Source organism: Lissotriton vulgaris, chromosome 5, assembly GCF_964263255.1.
Source record: "Lissotriton vulgaris chromosome 5, aLisVul1.2, whole genome shotgun sequence".
Taxonomy (NCBI): Eukaryota; Metazoa; Chordata; class Amphibia; order Caudata; family Salamandridae; genus Lissotriton; species Lissotriton vulgaris.
Genome location: NC_141693.1, coordinates 351958178 through 351970849, shown reverse-complemented (window position 1 = coordinate 351970849; position 12672 = coordinate 351958178). Strand labels below are relative to the sequence as shown.

At 46.8% G+C, this 12672-nt stretch overlaps 1 protein-coding gene across 4 annotated transcripts in view; it reads left to right on the top strand.

Moving 5' to 3' along the window:
- KIF17 (kinesin family member 17) overlaps positions 1–12672 on the top strand; it is a 520936-nt gene that overhangs the window by 387981 nt on the left and 120283 nt on the right. The window contains exon 9 of one of the 4 annotated variants that reach the window (XM_086921627.1): positions 11205–11291. The exons of the other annotated variants lie outside the window; for them this stretch is intronic. Within the exon in view, the coding sequence (XP_086777753.1) occupies positions 11205–11291 (87 nt within the window). The remainder of the gene's footprint in view (positions 1–11204; positions 11292–12672) is intronic. 4 annotated transcript variants of the gene reach the window in all.

Here is a 12672-nt window from a genome sequence, read left to right as displayed (position 1 = left end):
TGGACAAGAAGTTGAAGCATCTAGGTTTTTCCTGTGACGTGACAGGAAGGCAGAATGATGTCTTGCAGAAGTGTTCAAGTGTTCTGCATTGTGTACATTTTTAAGTGTTCCTACTAGTAGCATATGGTCATTAGACTAGCCAATGGTGGTGCAACTACATAGAGTGTACCTATGCTAGAATTTAGGTATAGTAATTGCTGGGGTGAACGTGCACCTCTGTGTCAATTACTTGTGCAGAATGTGTCCAAAGATATTTGTTCTTCACAACACAACATAGTACTTCAGGCAGTGTATCACCCACGGGTTTATCGTTATACTACCTTACGAGGCCTTAGTGCAAATGTTGTATTTTTTAAACATTCTTCACAAAGATTACAGAAAATACTCCTCATATATTACTCATGATAAAAGTCATATTCCATGATTTACATATCAGTCTTCATAATACCCCCTTACCACCTACTGCTGTCTATATAAGTCCTCATTTCCGTATGTAACTCTGCTTCCCTAATTTACATAGGTTTATGTATGGTCCCCAAAAGTCTGTTAGATGTGCTTTCAAATGTACTATTTCACAATATTCGACCATCTTTGTGCTCAATATGCTATGTCTTTAAGCCATATTTCGATTGTGGGGTCTATAGGGGCCACCCACTGTATTGCAACCCTACTCTTAGCCAATAGTAATGCCAAGGAGCTCAGTCTGGTGATTACCTTCAGGATATCTTCTGTAAATAATACAAATAGGGCTCCAGCGCTCCTAGACTGCCCTGTATCATGGGTTGGGTGAGTACTGAATATTTAATGTAGGGCTGTGCATTCCCCAGGCCAATAACTACTGAAGTTGCTGGAGAACTCTTTCTTTATTTTTACTTGTTTTTATTGCAATACTACAAAATCGCTGTGCGTATAATGCGGAGCATATGAAGCAAGTATTGATGAATACCAAGTAAAGTCTTCTATAGAGGCATTAGCTCCATAATCATCAACAATAACACAACATTTCAATCCTAAGAACCAGGACCAGTTGGCTAATCCAATTATCTTGTCTACATAAAGTACATTTCAGTCAGTGAGTTAAGGGTGGAGTAACAAATAAGAACGGAGTGGTTGCCGGACATTTTTGGGGCAGTAAGCGAGAGGCAGCAGAGACGCATATACATCACTGGTAGTGTCACAGTACATCAGATCCCTCATCCAGGACCCCACCAACGGTGGTGCAACTCCACCCCAATTTAAAGAAACCTGTCGCTTAGCCAGCAACAGTGCAATTTCGGTGAAGCGCCTGAACCCCATACTTAAAGGCAGTACATACCCCAGTAAAACCAGCAAGGGTGTGTGGGGGAGTTCCGTCTTGACCATTTGTTCTAGATGCTCAAACAACGCCTCCCAGAATGCCAGAACCACAGGGCAGTTCAATGCCAAATGTATGAAGTCAGCATGTGCTGTCGAATATCTCTGGCAGCTATCTGGCTTTGTAAGGTCCATCTTCGCGAGTAACAAAGGGATGATATACGTTCTATGTAGGTATTTGAAGTGTAGAAGCTTATGTTTATAGGTATTTGATACTAAACGTGTCTGCTCATAACAATAGGCCCATATCTTTTCTGTCATAGGCTGCACTAGGTCACCCTCCCAAGCGGCGCGAGCGCCGCCACCCTTTATTGGTCGGAGCGCCTGTACCAGACTATATATTCTGGAGACTAAGTGTGGACTATCAGGTGAAGTAATAAAAGCTGTGAGTGGGAGGAGCTCACTAGGTTCCTCTATCTCAGGTCGTGGCGAGTTGAGCAGTGCAGTTGGCGTCCTGTGCAAAAGAAAGCGGTGCAGTGCGGCTGCGTCCTGATCACCAGTCAAGTTCGCCACTGTGCGCAGTCGGCCATCTCTGAACATATCCCCCATATTTCGTGTCTGATAGCGAGTAAGCGCACGTGGTGTCAGTGGTTCACTAGTGGGGGTATTCGGGGGTTATTCAGAACTGGCAAGCGCAGGGAATACATGTATTCTGCGCCCAAATATTTGTGTAAGCTCCCCCAGGCTCAACTTGTGGTTTGTAGCATGTGAATCTCAGCCAGCGTTCTCTTGAGCCTGAGAGGGAGAATAGTTGAGAGCTGGTAGGGACGGGCCTGTGTGTGCTCTTGCTTTAAAAACTGCAGTTGCGGGTTCGGGTGATATTAAAAATCAGCATACTGCGCCTTGGCACCAAATAGTACAGATAAATGTCGGGTACCCCAAACACCCCTCTTTGGAAGGGTTGAGCGAGCGGCTGCCAACCCACCCTTGCCTGCCCCCCACCCCGCCCAGATTAGTTGTGTCAGCATCCCCCTAAGAGTATTAAAGAAGGAAAGTGGGCAGCCCTGCTGAGTGCCAAGCGACAATGTGAATTTATTGGACAGCACCCCCTTTATGCGCAATTGTGCAACCGGGTTAGTATATAGAAGGCGAACGTAGGAGCGGAAAGGTTTGGGGCAAATCCAGTTTACTGAGCGCCGCGTGTAAGAAATCTCATTCTGAGTAATCAAATGCTTTTTCTGCATCTAATAGTATCGCCCAAGTACGGAGCGTAGGGTTTATCTGGTTGATAACCACAAACCGTGTGCGTAAGTTTACCTAGGTCGATCGGTTCGTCATATTTCCAGATTGAAAAGGGGATATGATCTCACTTATTATTAACAATATCCGTGTGGCCAATACTGTAGCTAAAATTTTATAATCCTGATTTAGAAGTGACAATTGCCTGTACGAGGCACAATGGTCAGCAGGCTTGCCAGGTTTAAGGAGTAGTGTCATAATTGCTTTGCGCATGGTGGGGACATCTTGTCCGATTCCAACACCTTTACGTAAAACTTCAGCAACTGTGGGACCAGCTGCACCCTGTAGGCCTTATAGAATGCACCAGTAAGGCCGTCCGTACTGGGGGCACGCGAACCTTCCAAGTTATCTATGGCCTCTATAATCACGTCCACACCAAGAAATTGTTGTTGGGCCTTCTCGATCCATAGCATCGCTATTTCATTTAAGTAGTCTGTCAGCGCCTCACCCACCAGTGGCGAGCATGTGGCATAAAGTCGAGTGTAATAAGACAAAAAGATCGATTGGATGTCAACACCATTCTTGACGGGAGTGCCATCAGTGTCCCGGAGCTGTGTAATATATGCAACTTGGTGCCTAGGAGTGAGTAAGCGCGCCAGCGTGCACCCCGGTCTCTCTCCCTCCGCTTACCCCCCGGCACACCATATTTCCCCAAATATACAGTCACCCGATGTTCCAAGTCCTGAAACTCCCCCAACAGCTTAGCACGCTGTTGTAGCGGAGAGGGGGGCGGCACCTGCCAACAGCTGAGCATCCAGTTTCCATAGTTCCCTCTCAGTGGCATCGAGATCCCGGCAGATTGTGCGGAGCACTCCAGCCTTCTTGGTCATGCAGATGCCCCTGTTGTACACCTTGAAGGCTGGCCACAGGGTGGCGTAGCTGGTCACCGAGCCAGTATTAATCTGAAAGTACACAAGAATTCAAACTCACACTACAACCCGGGTCAAACACCATGGGCAATGGACACAACACCAAGCCTTGCTCCACTAAGGAAGCTTGAGGCACTGCTACACACACACTTATTGACCGATGTTTGGCGGCATCTGCACCCGCCGGCGCAGGGATACACATTTCGCTCGGCACTGCACGGTAACTGGTCTCATATTGGCAGATGGTATGCCACCCCCGATCTACTCCTCAATCTGCAGGAAGTGGATCACTAGCCACACACCCTGTCGGACCACTTGCCGGTACTGCTGGTGCTTACTTTACCTACTGGCATGTGTCCCTCCTTGTACTGCCGATTCCCAGCAGAGGCGTTGCTAGATACCATTTTCAAAAGTGAGGTGCAAGACGCAATTCTCCACCTAATATAATAGACTCAATTGGGGTACCCGTGATACGTGTGGAGATGTTAGCGAAAAAGCCATGGCGCACCTATGGCCCCCGCCACCAGCAAGTAGCGGCCCTCTGGATCTTTAACCACAGTCAGGGTCGTGAAAGGAAATGCCTTATGAATCAAGATGTAGACTCCACGGGAGTAAGTGCTGTAACTGGCGAACAACTGATTACCACCCCAAGCAGCAGCAAATGTAACATCAGATATCGGGCTTAGTGGGCCTCTACCAAGTGTGCCACATGTATCTTGTGTCTAGCCAAGTAGGCAAGTACCTGCTGTCCCTTACGTGGGTTCGACAGTCCACGAACATTCCAGGTTACACATTGCAATTCAAGGCCGCACTACAATAGGTGCAGTAGTAATCTGTCAGGTTTGCCATCTTGATCGCATTTGGATAGCCAACCATTATGTCCCTTTACAGCCTCTAAACAAAAATTAACATCAAACTTATTTAGCCGTGACTCCCACTCCCACATCGGATATCCACCCAACCTATTTCCCGTGAAGCCCTACACATGTTAACTTAAACAAAAAAGGAATAAGAACTACAAAAACAACCCCACACTAAATGAGTTGAGGATATTAGGAGATCTTCTAGGAGGGCAGCAAAGCCACGAGCAAGCCACGAAATATGATAACATTAACACATAATATACATGCGGCTGCATTCCTGGAATTACGTTATGGTAAATATGCCTCCAATGAGAGGGAAAAAAGGAGAGGAGAGCATCATGACATATCACTATCAAAGTGTTCCTGAGACAATGTTCAAGCTAGTGTTCCCCTGGATGATCAGGGGGCCTCTTATACCATTACTTTCCAGGAGAAGTCACTTTGTCAGATTTTTGGCTTTTCCAATAGTCTGCTGCCTCCTCTGGCGTTTCAAAGACAGCAGTTTACTGTTAAACTGAATCCGAATATGTGCCGGGTACAGCATGGCATAGCGGATATTTTGATTTAGCAGGGTCCGCTTGATGTCCTGAAATTTACGCCGGCCTCTTCTACCATTGGCATGAAGTCTGGGTTGAGCGCCATTCCCGGATATTACAGATTCTCCACCTCCCGGGCCTCGCGCAAGGCGACATCTCTGATATGGTAGCTAAGCAATCGTGCAAATGATGAGATGTGGAGACGCGCCAGGAGCTGATCTGGGGGCCAGGGATCTGTGGGCCTGTTCCACTGCAAAGGTGGTAAAAAAACAATCTCTGCCAAAGAGATCCGACAATAACCATTCCACAAATGCCTCCATCGGGCCTGTATTAGTGGTCTCGGCTACCCCCGCAATCCTTAGGTTATTGAGGTACGAGCACTCATCCAGTTCCTCCGCTTTCACTGCCGCCATTTTCAGAAGGCACTCCTTTCGGTCAAGGCGATTGGCCATGGCGGCTTGTAGATCCTCAGTGTCCAAGATATTCTTTTCTGCAGCTTCTATGCGGGTCTCGTACTGCTCCAGCCGGCCCTGCATACCATCCATTTGTGCGCCCAGCTCGTCGAATCAGGCATCCCGTGAGGATAGGTCGACTTGGCTAGTCGACGGAACCCCATCTATGGATGCCGTGTCAGGAACACAGAGCAGCTCCTCTTAAAAGACCTGCAAACTAAGTGCGCCTGCAATAGAACCCCGCCGAGGGACGCTTTGCTAGGGATGCCGAGCAGCGCCGTCCAAATAACTCATTGACTAAGTGCACTAGCGAACCATATCGTGACGAAGGGTCGGTTCAGCCAACCGACGGAACTTGAGCTACGGACTGTGTGTCCTTCCAGCCAAGCAGATATATGTCAGCTACGTTGGAGGACCCAGATACCTCAGAATTGCCGCCTCTGAATCGTCGTTCACGGGATGCCTGCGTGATATCTCTGAAAAACTATTTAAGTATAACAGTCCCCAGCTCATCCTCCCTCTATAAACCTCTGCGCAGTGGAATTCTTCCTTGGATAAATAAATTTGAAAACTCAGATCCCTGCTTTGCTGGAAAATAAACAACCTATGCGCCCTTTGCCTTGAGGAATTCCCTATAGACCTCTTCAGATTACTATCCTGTTTCCTCCCAGTCAACATCTCCCAGCCCTGACGAAGGTGTGGCCCACTCGGCCATCCACCGAAACGCGCGTCGGCTCGTGGCTCCAGAAATACGGCATACTATGTAGTACCAATTAGATGCCGTGTTAAAATCAATTGTCTGGAACAATATTCTGCTCTATGCCACATATCTACCATCCTTATGTGGCATACAACAGAACCATTTGTATGGATTGAAGAATGAAAGTGGAATGTCTGAACTTTAGGTAGGATTAGGTTTTTGTAAAAATTGAAAGAATGATAGTATGATTGTAGTATGAAATGTTGCTGGGCAGGTTTAAAAGAAGAATGTAATTTTGTTACTTTTATCTTTCTTCTGAATTGACTATATGTATTGTGCTATATCTGTAGGACAATTATGTGTTATAGATGTATATAAATGTTTTTTTACACTAAAATAAAAATACTTATATATTTGCTAAATACTTTCTCGTGCAAATACTTAAATCAAGTTTATCTTGTAATGTGCAGTGCCAACTTTTAGGCTTATCACCCCACATATATTGGGATCCCAGATTTGGGACCACATCATCAACTGGCGGGGTACGTTCTTTGTTCTTTTGTTCATCCATGGCCTTTAAGCCTGCCCGCAGTTCCGCCATAATGGTGGCAGCGCCCTCCATTGCCGGGCCGTCAGCCGTCGGAGGGTCTGTGCGCTCAGGAAGGTCACCATGCAGCATATTTTCACCAATCTCCTTTCAGGGGGTCTTGGTGGCCTCAAAGGTGAGTTGTCGTTGTTTAGGACCCCCTTGACCCATCTCTAGCAGCTGCATGCCAAATCATGGTCGAGTGCAGGTATCCCAGACTGTCTGCAGTATCCAAGGCAGTAGCAGGGAGGGGGGAAGGGGGGAGCATCCCCAGCCCCACCACTCCACAGATCAGGCCAGGCAGCGAGCAGCAAATATATCTTCTTCACGCGGCAGCAATCTTGCCATGTAAAAATGAGGCCACCCTCCTCTCTGCCTCAATAATGCATCCAGCCAACATGCGTCTCATCAGCCTTCTACATCTTGTTCAGGGGCAGCACGGGGAGTCACGTTAGTCGATCACTCCCTGGCGCGCATCTGCCATCCCTACCCATACCCAGGGGGAGCAGAGCAGCCAATCGATTCAGGTTTGGTCCCTGCGCTGCACCAACTTTTCCTGACTCACCCGATCAGTTTATAAGCGAGGGGGAGTCCCATGGGCGATAGCTTGACTCACTGCCGCCCCCCAGCGCTGGATAAGGGTAGAGATCTCCCTTCGCGGCCTCCGTCCCAGCAGTCCGCAACTCCCTAAGTACGATTTTACCCCGCGGCCGCTCTCAGCGGGGGGGCAGCGCCCTCAGGCTCACCCGCGACCCAGCACACCGAGCCTGCTTCCGGGGGCAAGGATCCCTGCGTTGTTGCTTCTGTAGGCAGCTCTTTAAGTGCGGCCATCTTGGTGCTCGACCAGGCCACACCCCTGCTGGAGAACTCTTTCGAAGTATGTATAGGAATATTAACTAACAGATATAAAAACTTTGGTAAAAATACCATCTTGATTATTGATATTCGTCCCAGGTTTGACAAGGGGAGACTCATGTATGGGTAGCTTGCAATTTAAACTCTCCTAATGCCACCTCATACATTTTCCTAATCAAGTCTACCTTTTCTTTGGTAACGTATATTTTGAGATATATCACACTGTCAGGACTCCCTGAGCTAATACCGGCCCTCCCTGGGCTTCACTGTATCAGTCAGTGGGGACACCTCAGATTTATCACAGTTGATCTGTAATCCAGAATAACCCCCAAACAGGGTAGTATCTTTAATTTGTTGCAGGGTTTTGTATATACTAAATAATGTAATCGACTTATAACAACACTAGTAAGGATCTCGATCTAACGTATATCCCCCTGCTGGGATGGTTCCGTCGTAGCCAGCAGTCCAGTGGTGTGATGGATAGGGCGAAAATAAGGGGTGACCACAACATGTGTCCCTGCCACTGCTTAATTTGAGTCTGTGGTTTACGGTGCTCTACACCTGCACTTAATTGTCAACACCGCGCTCGTAACTGTCTGCCACAAGGTGGCGCTGTCTGGCTTCCTATAGCTTTGGGAGGCTGGAACAGTCTGAATTGCCACATTTGTAGGAGTGTGATGGTTAGTAGTTGTGTAGTTATTGCCATTGGCAGCATGGCCAGAGCAATGTGTAGAGCAAGCTGCAGTGGCCTCCGGACGAGAGCCCTGGCTCTTATTTTTCAAAAAATTAAGCACTTGCCCCAGTCAATGGAGAACACAGTGGATTGCACACCGTTCATCTTCATTATAGCATAAAGGTTTGTATAGAACAGGTTGTCTAAACTCAAAAACGTTTTCCTGGACCTCGTGCGCCTCAATACTTCCTGGATATATGTCCATTCTGAAGCATCCAATGTGTTCTCTGCATCAAGCTCTACAGCTGATAATTCCAGATCAGTAGATATATGCGGTACTGCAATCAGCATGCGAAGGTTAAGTGCCGTTGACCGCTGGGTTATGAATTTGGATTGCTCCAGGAGTTCAAGCTTTTGAATAAGTGGTTGAAGCAGTAGTGGACTTTAGAGGTATAGAGGTTCTTATATTTTTTCCTGAATATGGAGAGAATATGAGCCACCACCAGTGTCATTTTCCCATCTTCATTCATAATAATGGTAAGCTGTGCAGTTTCACATCGCTTTTAATACTCAGGTGAGTGCTCTATCGAGTCTGTCGCTCTCACGAAGTGCCTAGTCCCGCACTTGTGTCCCCAAATACAACACTTTCCTGCCCACTGTCACTCTGAATTTTTCCAGGGTTTCTATTAACTTGTTCAATCAGTAGGTAAAGGCCGCAATGTGGCACTGCCCGCAGGGAGGGGGAGACCTTGGAGTAAATAGGCCCAAGAGATACACTCTCCCTAATGTTCCAGCACAAAACATGGGATATCCGTTGCCTGTCTAAAGAAACCCACGTGGACGCCCAGTCACTGGTCAAAGAAAAAAAAAGAATCTTCTTTTTTTATTTAGACCCTCACCCCCTCTAATAGTGGTATGCTTCATCATCAAGTCTCATCCTGGTCCCTAAAAAGCCAGGATGGTCTCAACCATATTCCAGGGAGCACTCCAGTTATTTTCGTGACCTGGGTGTCTACAAATTATAAAAATACTTTATATAGACCTAGGTATGCCTTTATTGGTGGTCTGGGTGGGTATGGATTAAAATTGATCAAACAAGGGGGTTAGAATATGATGGTTCTATGATCCTAAAATGACTGTCAACATGTTTCAGCCCCTATTCAACGGCCTCTCTGGTGCAGGACTTTCATCAGTACATTTCAATGTTCAGCGCCCCGGTGTTGCATACATTCACGGTGAATATGGGTATACATAAAAAATGCACGCAGTACGAAATTTCATGCAAAGTGAATAATTTTACTCACCTCATCGTAGGATCACTGTTCTCCCATAAGGGATAACAGTCATACCACTCGGGGTAAGGGAAACCTATCCCTGTAGTCACCCAGTCCTCCCAGTTACCTACATTTGGTTCCACACTCGCCCAGCTTGTCCTGAAACGGTCGTTCTAGGGTCATAGGACAATTATATCCTCCAGCTTCTCCTTGGATCACTGGGCTGGATTTCAAATTAGTTTGTTTATGAAAATTATTAACAGCTGCAGTCTTTGGACCGCTATCAAAGTGTGCATGTTTTAAAATTCACCTGCACAACCATCTATATATGGATCTATGACGTTACAACGCAGGCTATTACAACGCCTGCTGTTACAACGCGGTTTTTACATCGCATACCATCACAACGCATAATGCTTTTAGGCGCTGGATAGTGAATTATTTAATTTACTATTCCAACTCCAGTCACCGTGGATAGTAGGGAAGGTGTTGGATAGTAAATTAAATATATTCCCTATCCTAGAGCGCCCCCCAGCGCAATGCGTTGTAATGGTTTGCGTTGTAATGGTTGCGATGTAATGGTAGTGCGTTGTAATGCTTGCGTTGTAAGTGATGTTTACCTCTATATATATCTGTCACATAGGCATCAGTCATCACAAGCACTCAGTACCAGTACATTCTGCTGCACCCATTGTTGCCTCATCAGGGTTGCCATTCACACTCTCTGTAACCTCTGGACACCCCGAATATCCATACATTTTATAAAATGCCTGACAAGGCACCATTAAGATTCATCTGCCCTAGTCATTGTGCCCACTCATCTCACTCCAACTTTGCGCTACTTCGCACAGGCTTGCAGTTCACCCAATGCTACTTCCACGCGGAGTCAGTTATGTGCCCCCAGATGGTATGCTCCTCTACTTTTGGCCAGTACTCGTGAATTGCTCGGCTCTCGGCCAAGAGTAGGCTCCACATCTCTCCCTCCAGCCAGCCTACTGGCAGCAAGAGTGTCCCACATATATTATCCACAATAGGTATTTCAGGTTGTCTGCCACGCCCAACCTAGGGTTATCTCCTTCCACTGTGGTGATGCAGTATTAACTCTGGCCATGCATTTGCTCCTGCTATCGGGTGTCCTGACCTGTAACATGTCTGCCACAATCTGTCACACTTGGCCCTCAGCTACACAAACCTAGCTCAGCCAGGCCCTGCGGTCAATGCTTCCGCCTGGGCAGCTCGCAGTGGTCAATCACCTGCACTATAGTGGCACAAGCCCCAACGGGCTATAGTCGCCTCCGGGCTTAGGTCACGCTCAGCGTCAAGCCCGCCCAACTCGATGCAAGCATGCCGGCTCAAGCCTCCACTCCTGTTCTCACAGCTCTGCTCTCTTCTCCGCATTGCTTCACATTCCCTGAATGCACTTCCTTGTTCTTTTCCCCCACAACTCACCACTGTCATACATAGCTGCCAAGGTTTTAGATTGCTTATGTGTGACATTTTCATAATTTCATTGTAATTATGAGTGACATTCAACAACTATGACTTACACTTTCGTGCTAGCAAAATTAAGCAATGAAACCAAGGGAAATATATATATATAAATAACAGAAAATAAACCAATTTGAGCAACAAGAAACTCTAAGAAGTTCTTAAAACTGCCTTTTGATCAATGAGAATCCCTAAAATATATTGAAACTGCTTAAACCCCTTGAAATGTAAGGTTTAGATAGTGATACAAAAGTCAATACATCTTCATAAAACGTCTTACACCCCCATGCCATTGCACTTTATTGTGCCCTAACAGGTGGAAGCACATGCTACAAAGATCAAACGAACACAGGGCAGATATTGTTCCAGTGGGTACAAAAATAAGCAAAAACACCCAAAGCTGGTAAATATTTTTCCTTTTATCTGTACATACTTCAAATAACAAATATAAGTAGAAAGCACTTTTAATTGTGTTCTAGAGCTGATCCATGACTAGTACTTAAAGAAAACAAATACAGAAATGGCATGGTACAAATGAATAAGTACGATTTTGTTTGTAGCTCTAATTGTGATCACGTCCAGGCATTTGCACACTCTTGAAACAGCAGGTAAACTTATCTCGGAAAGGTGTCAACACCAGGCACAGTGTTTGACTCACCCAACAGCTGCCATTCCAGCGCCTGGGAGTGTGTGTCAAAGCTGAGCGCTTTGCCAGCTATCTTTATTTACACAGAGTTGCGACGTACCTCCCTCCCCCAGATAATGCCCCGAGACAGGTAAACTGCTACCAGTCATCCACATCATCCGTCATTGAACTTTATAATTATTAAAATGCTTTCACTGGGCGTACTTTCCTAATGTCTCATCACTGACCAGAAGGGGGAGGAAGTCAAGGGGTGGAGTGGGTGGAAATGACACGAAACATGAGGAGCTAGCTGAGATAAGGTAGGTAAAAATTACCTTCATATTCTACAGTGCCTGATGTTCAGTTTAACACACCAAAACTTACTTCCTTTGTACAGCCATAGGGTACTGCTCTGAGCTTGACAGTCCACGTAGGTGGCTCTCCTCTGGCGGCTGACACTGTTCCTGCATTACTTCATATCATTGGCGTTTGCCACTTGTGCTGAGATTAACTCACCAGCTTGTGTATCAGCTCCGCTGCCTGAATGGAGAGAGCTTGTGCTGGCTATCCCACTGCCACTTGCATACGGCCTCTGCTTCCCCGGGCACCCCGATATGGAATCCTCATGTGCCCCACCTTGCTGAGCCCACTGCTCTGGAATGATGTGTGATGCCACTCTGTCCACTAAGTGGCAGCGGTAGGCGGCTCAGGTAAGCATGTTGAGGCAGGGCAGCGAGCGGCAGGGGGGAAGCCAACGGGCAAAGGAAGAGGTACAATTAAATAAATCAATAATACCTATTCTGTCGGCTTCCCCCCTGCTGTGCCCTGCCCGCCCACCGTGATTACCTGAGCTGCCCGCCGTTGCTAAATGGAATTGTACTGCAAAATGAAAGAGGTCAGAAGACATATGCCTGAAAGGTGGTCTGGGCCAGTGCTTAATTTGTAAAAATAAACATATGTGCCAAGGCCCTTGCCAGGAGGCCGTTGCAGCTCGCATCACCCATAACACCTGCCAATGATGCCAATGATGGTACCTACACAACTATTGATCATCACACTGCTACAACTGAGGCAGTTCAGACTGTTTGAGCCCCCAAAGGCTCAAATAATAGTATGGGCGACACAGAGGCGTAACGAAACTTGAGGGGGCCCCCCTGCA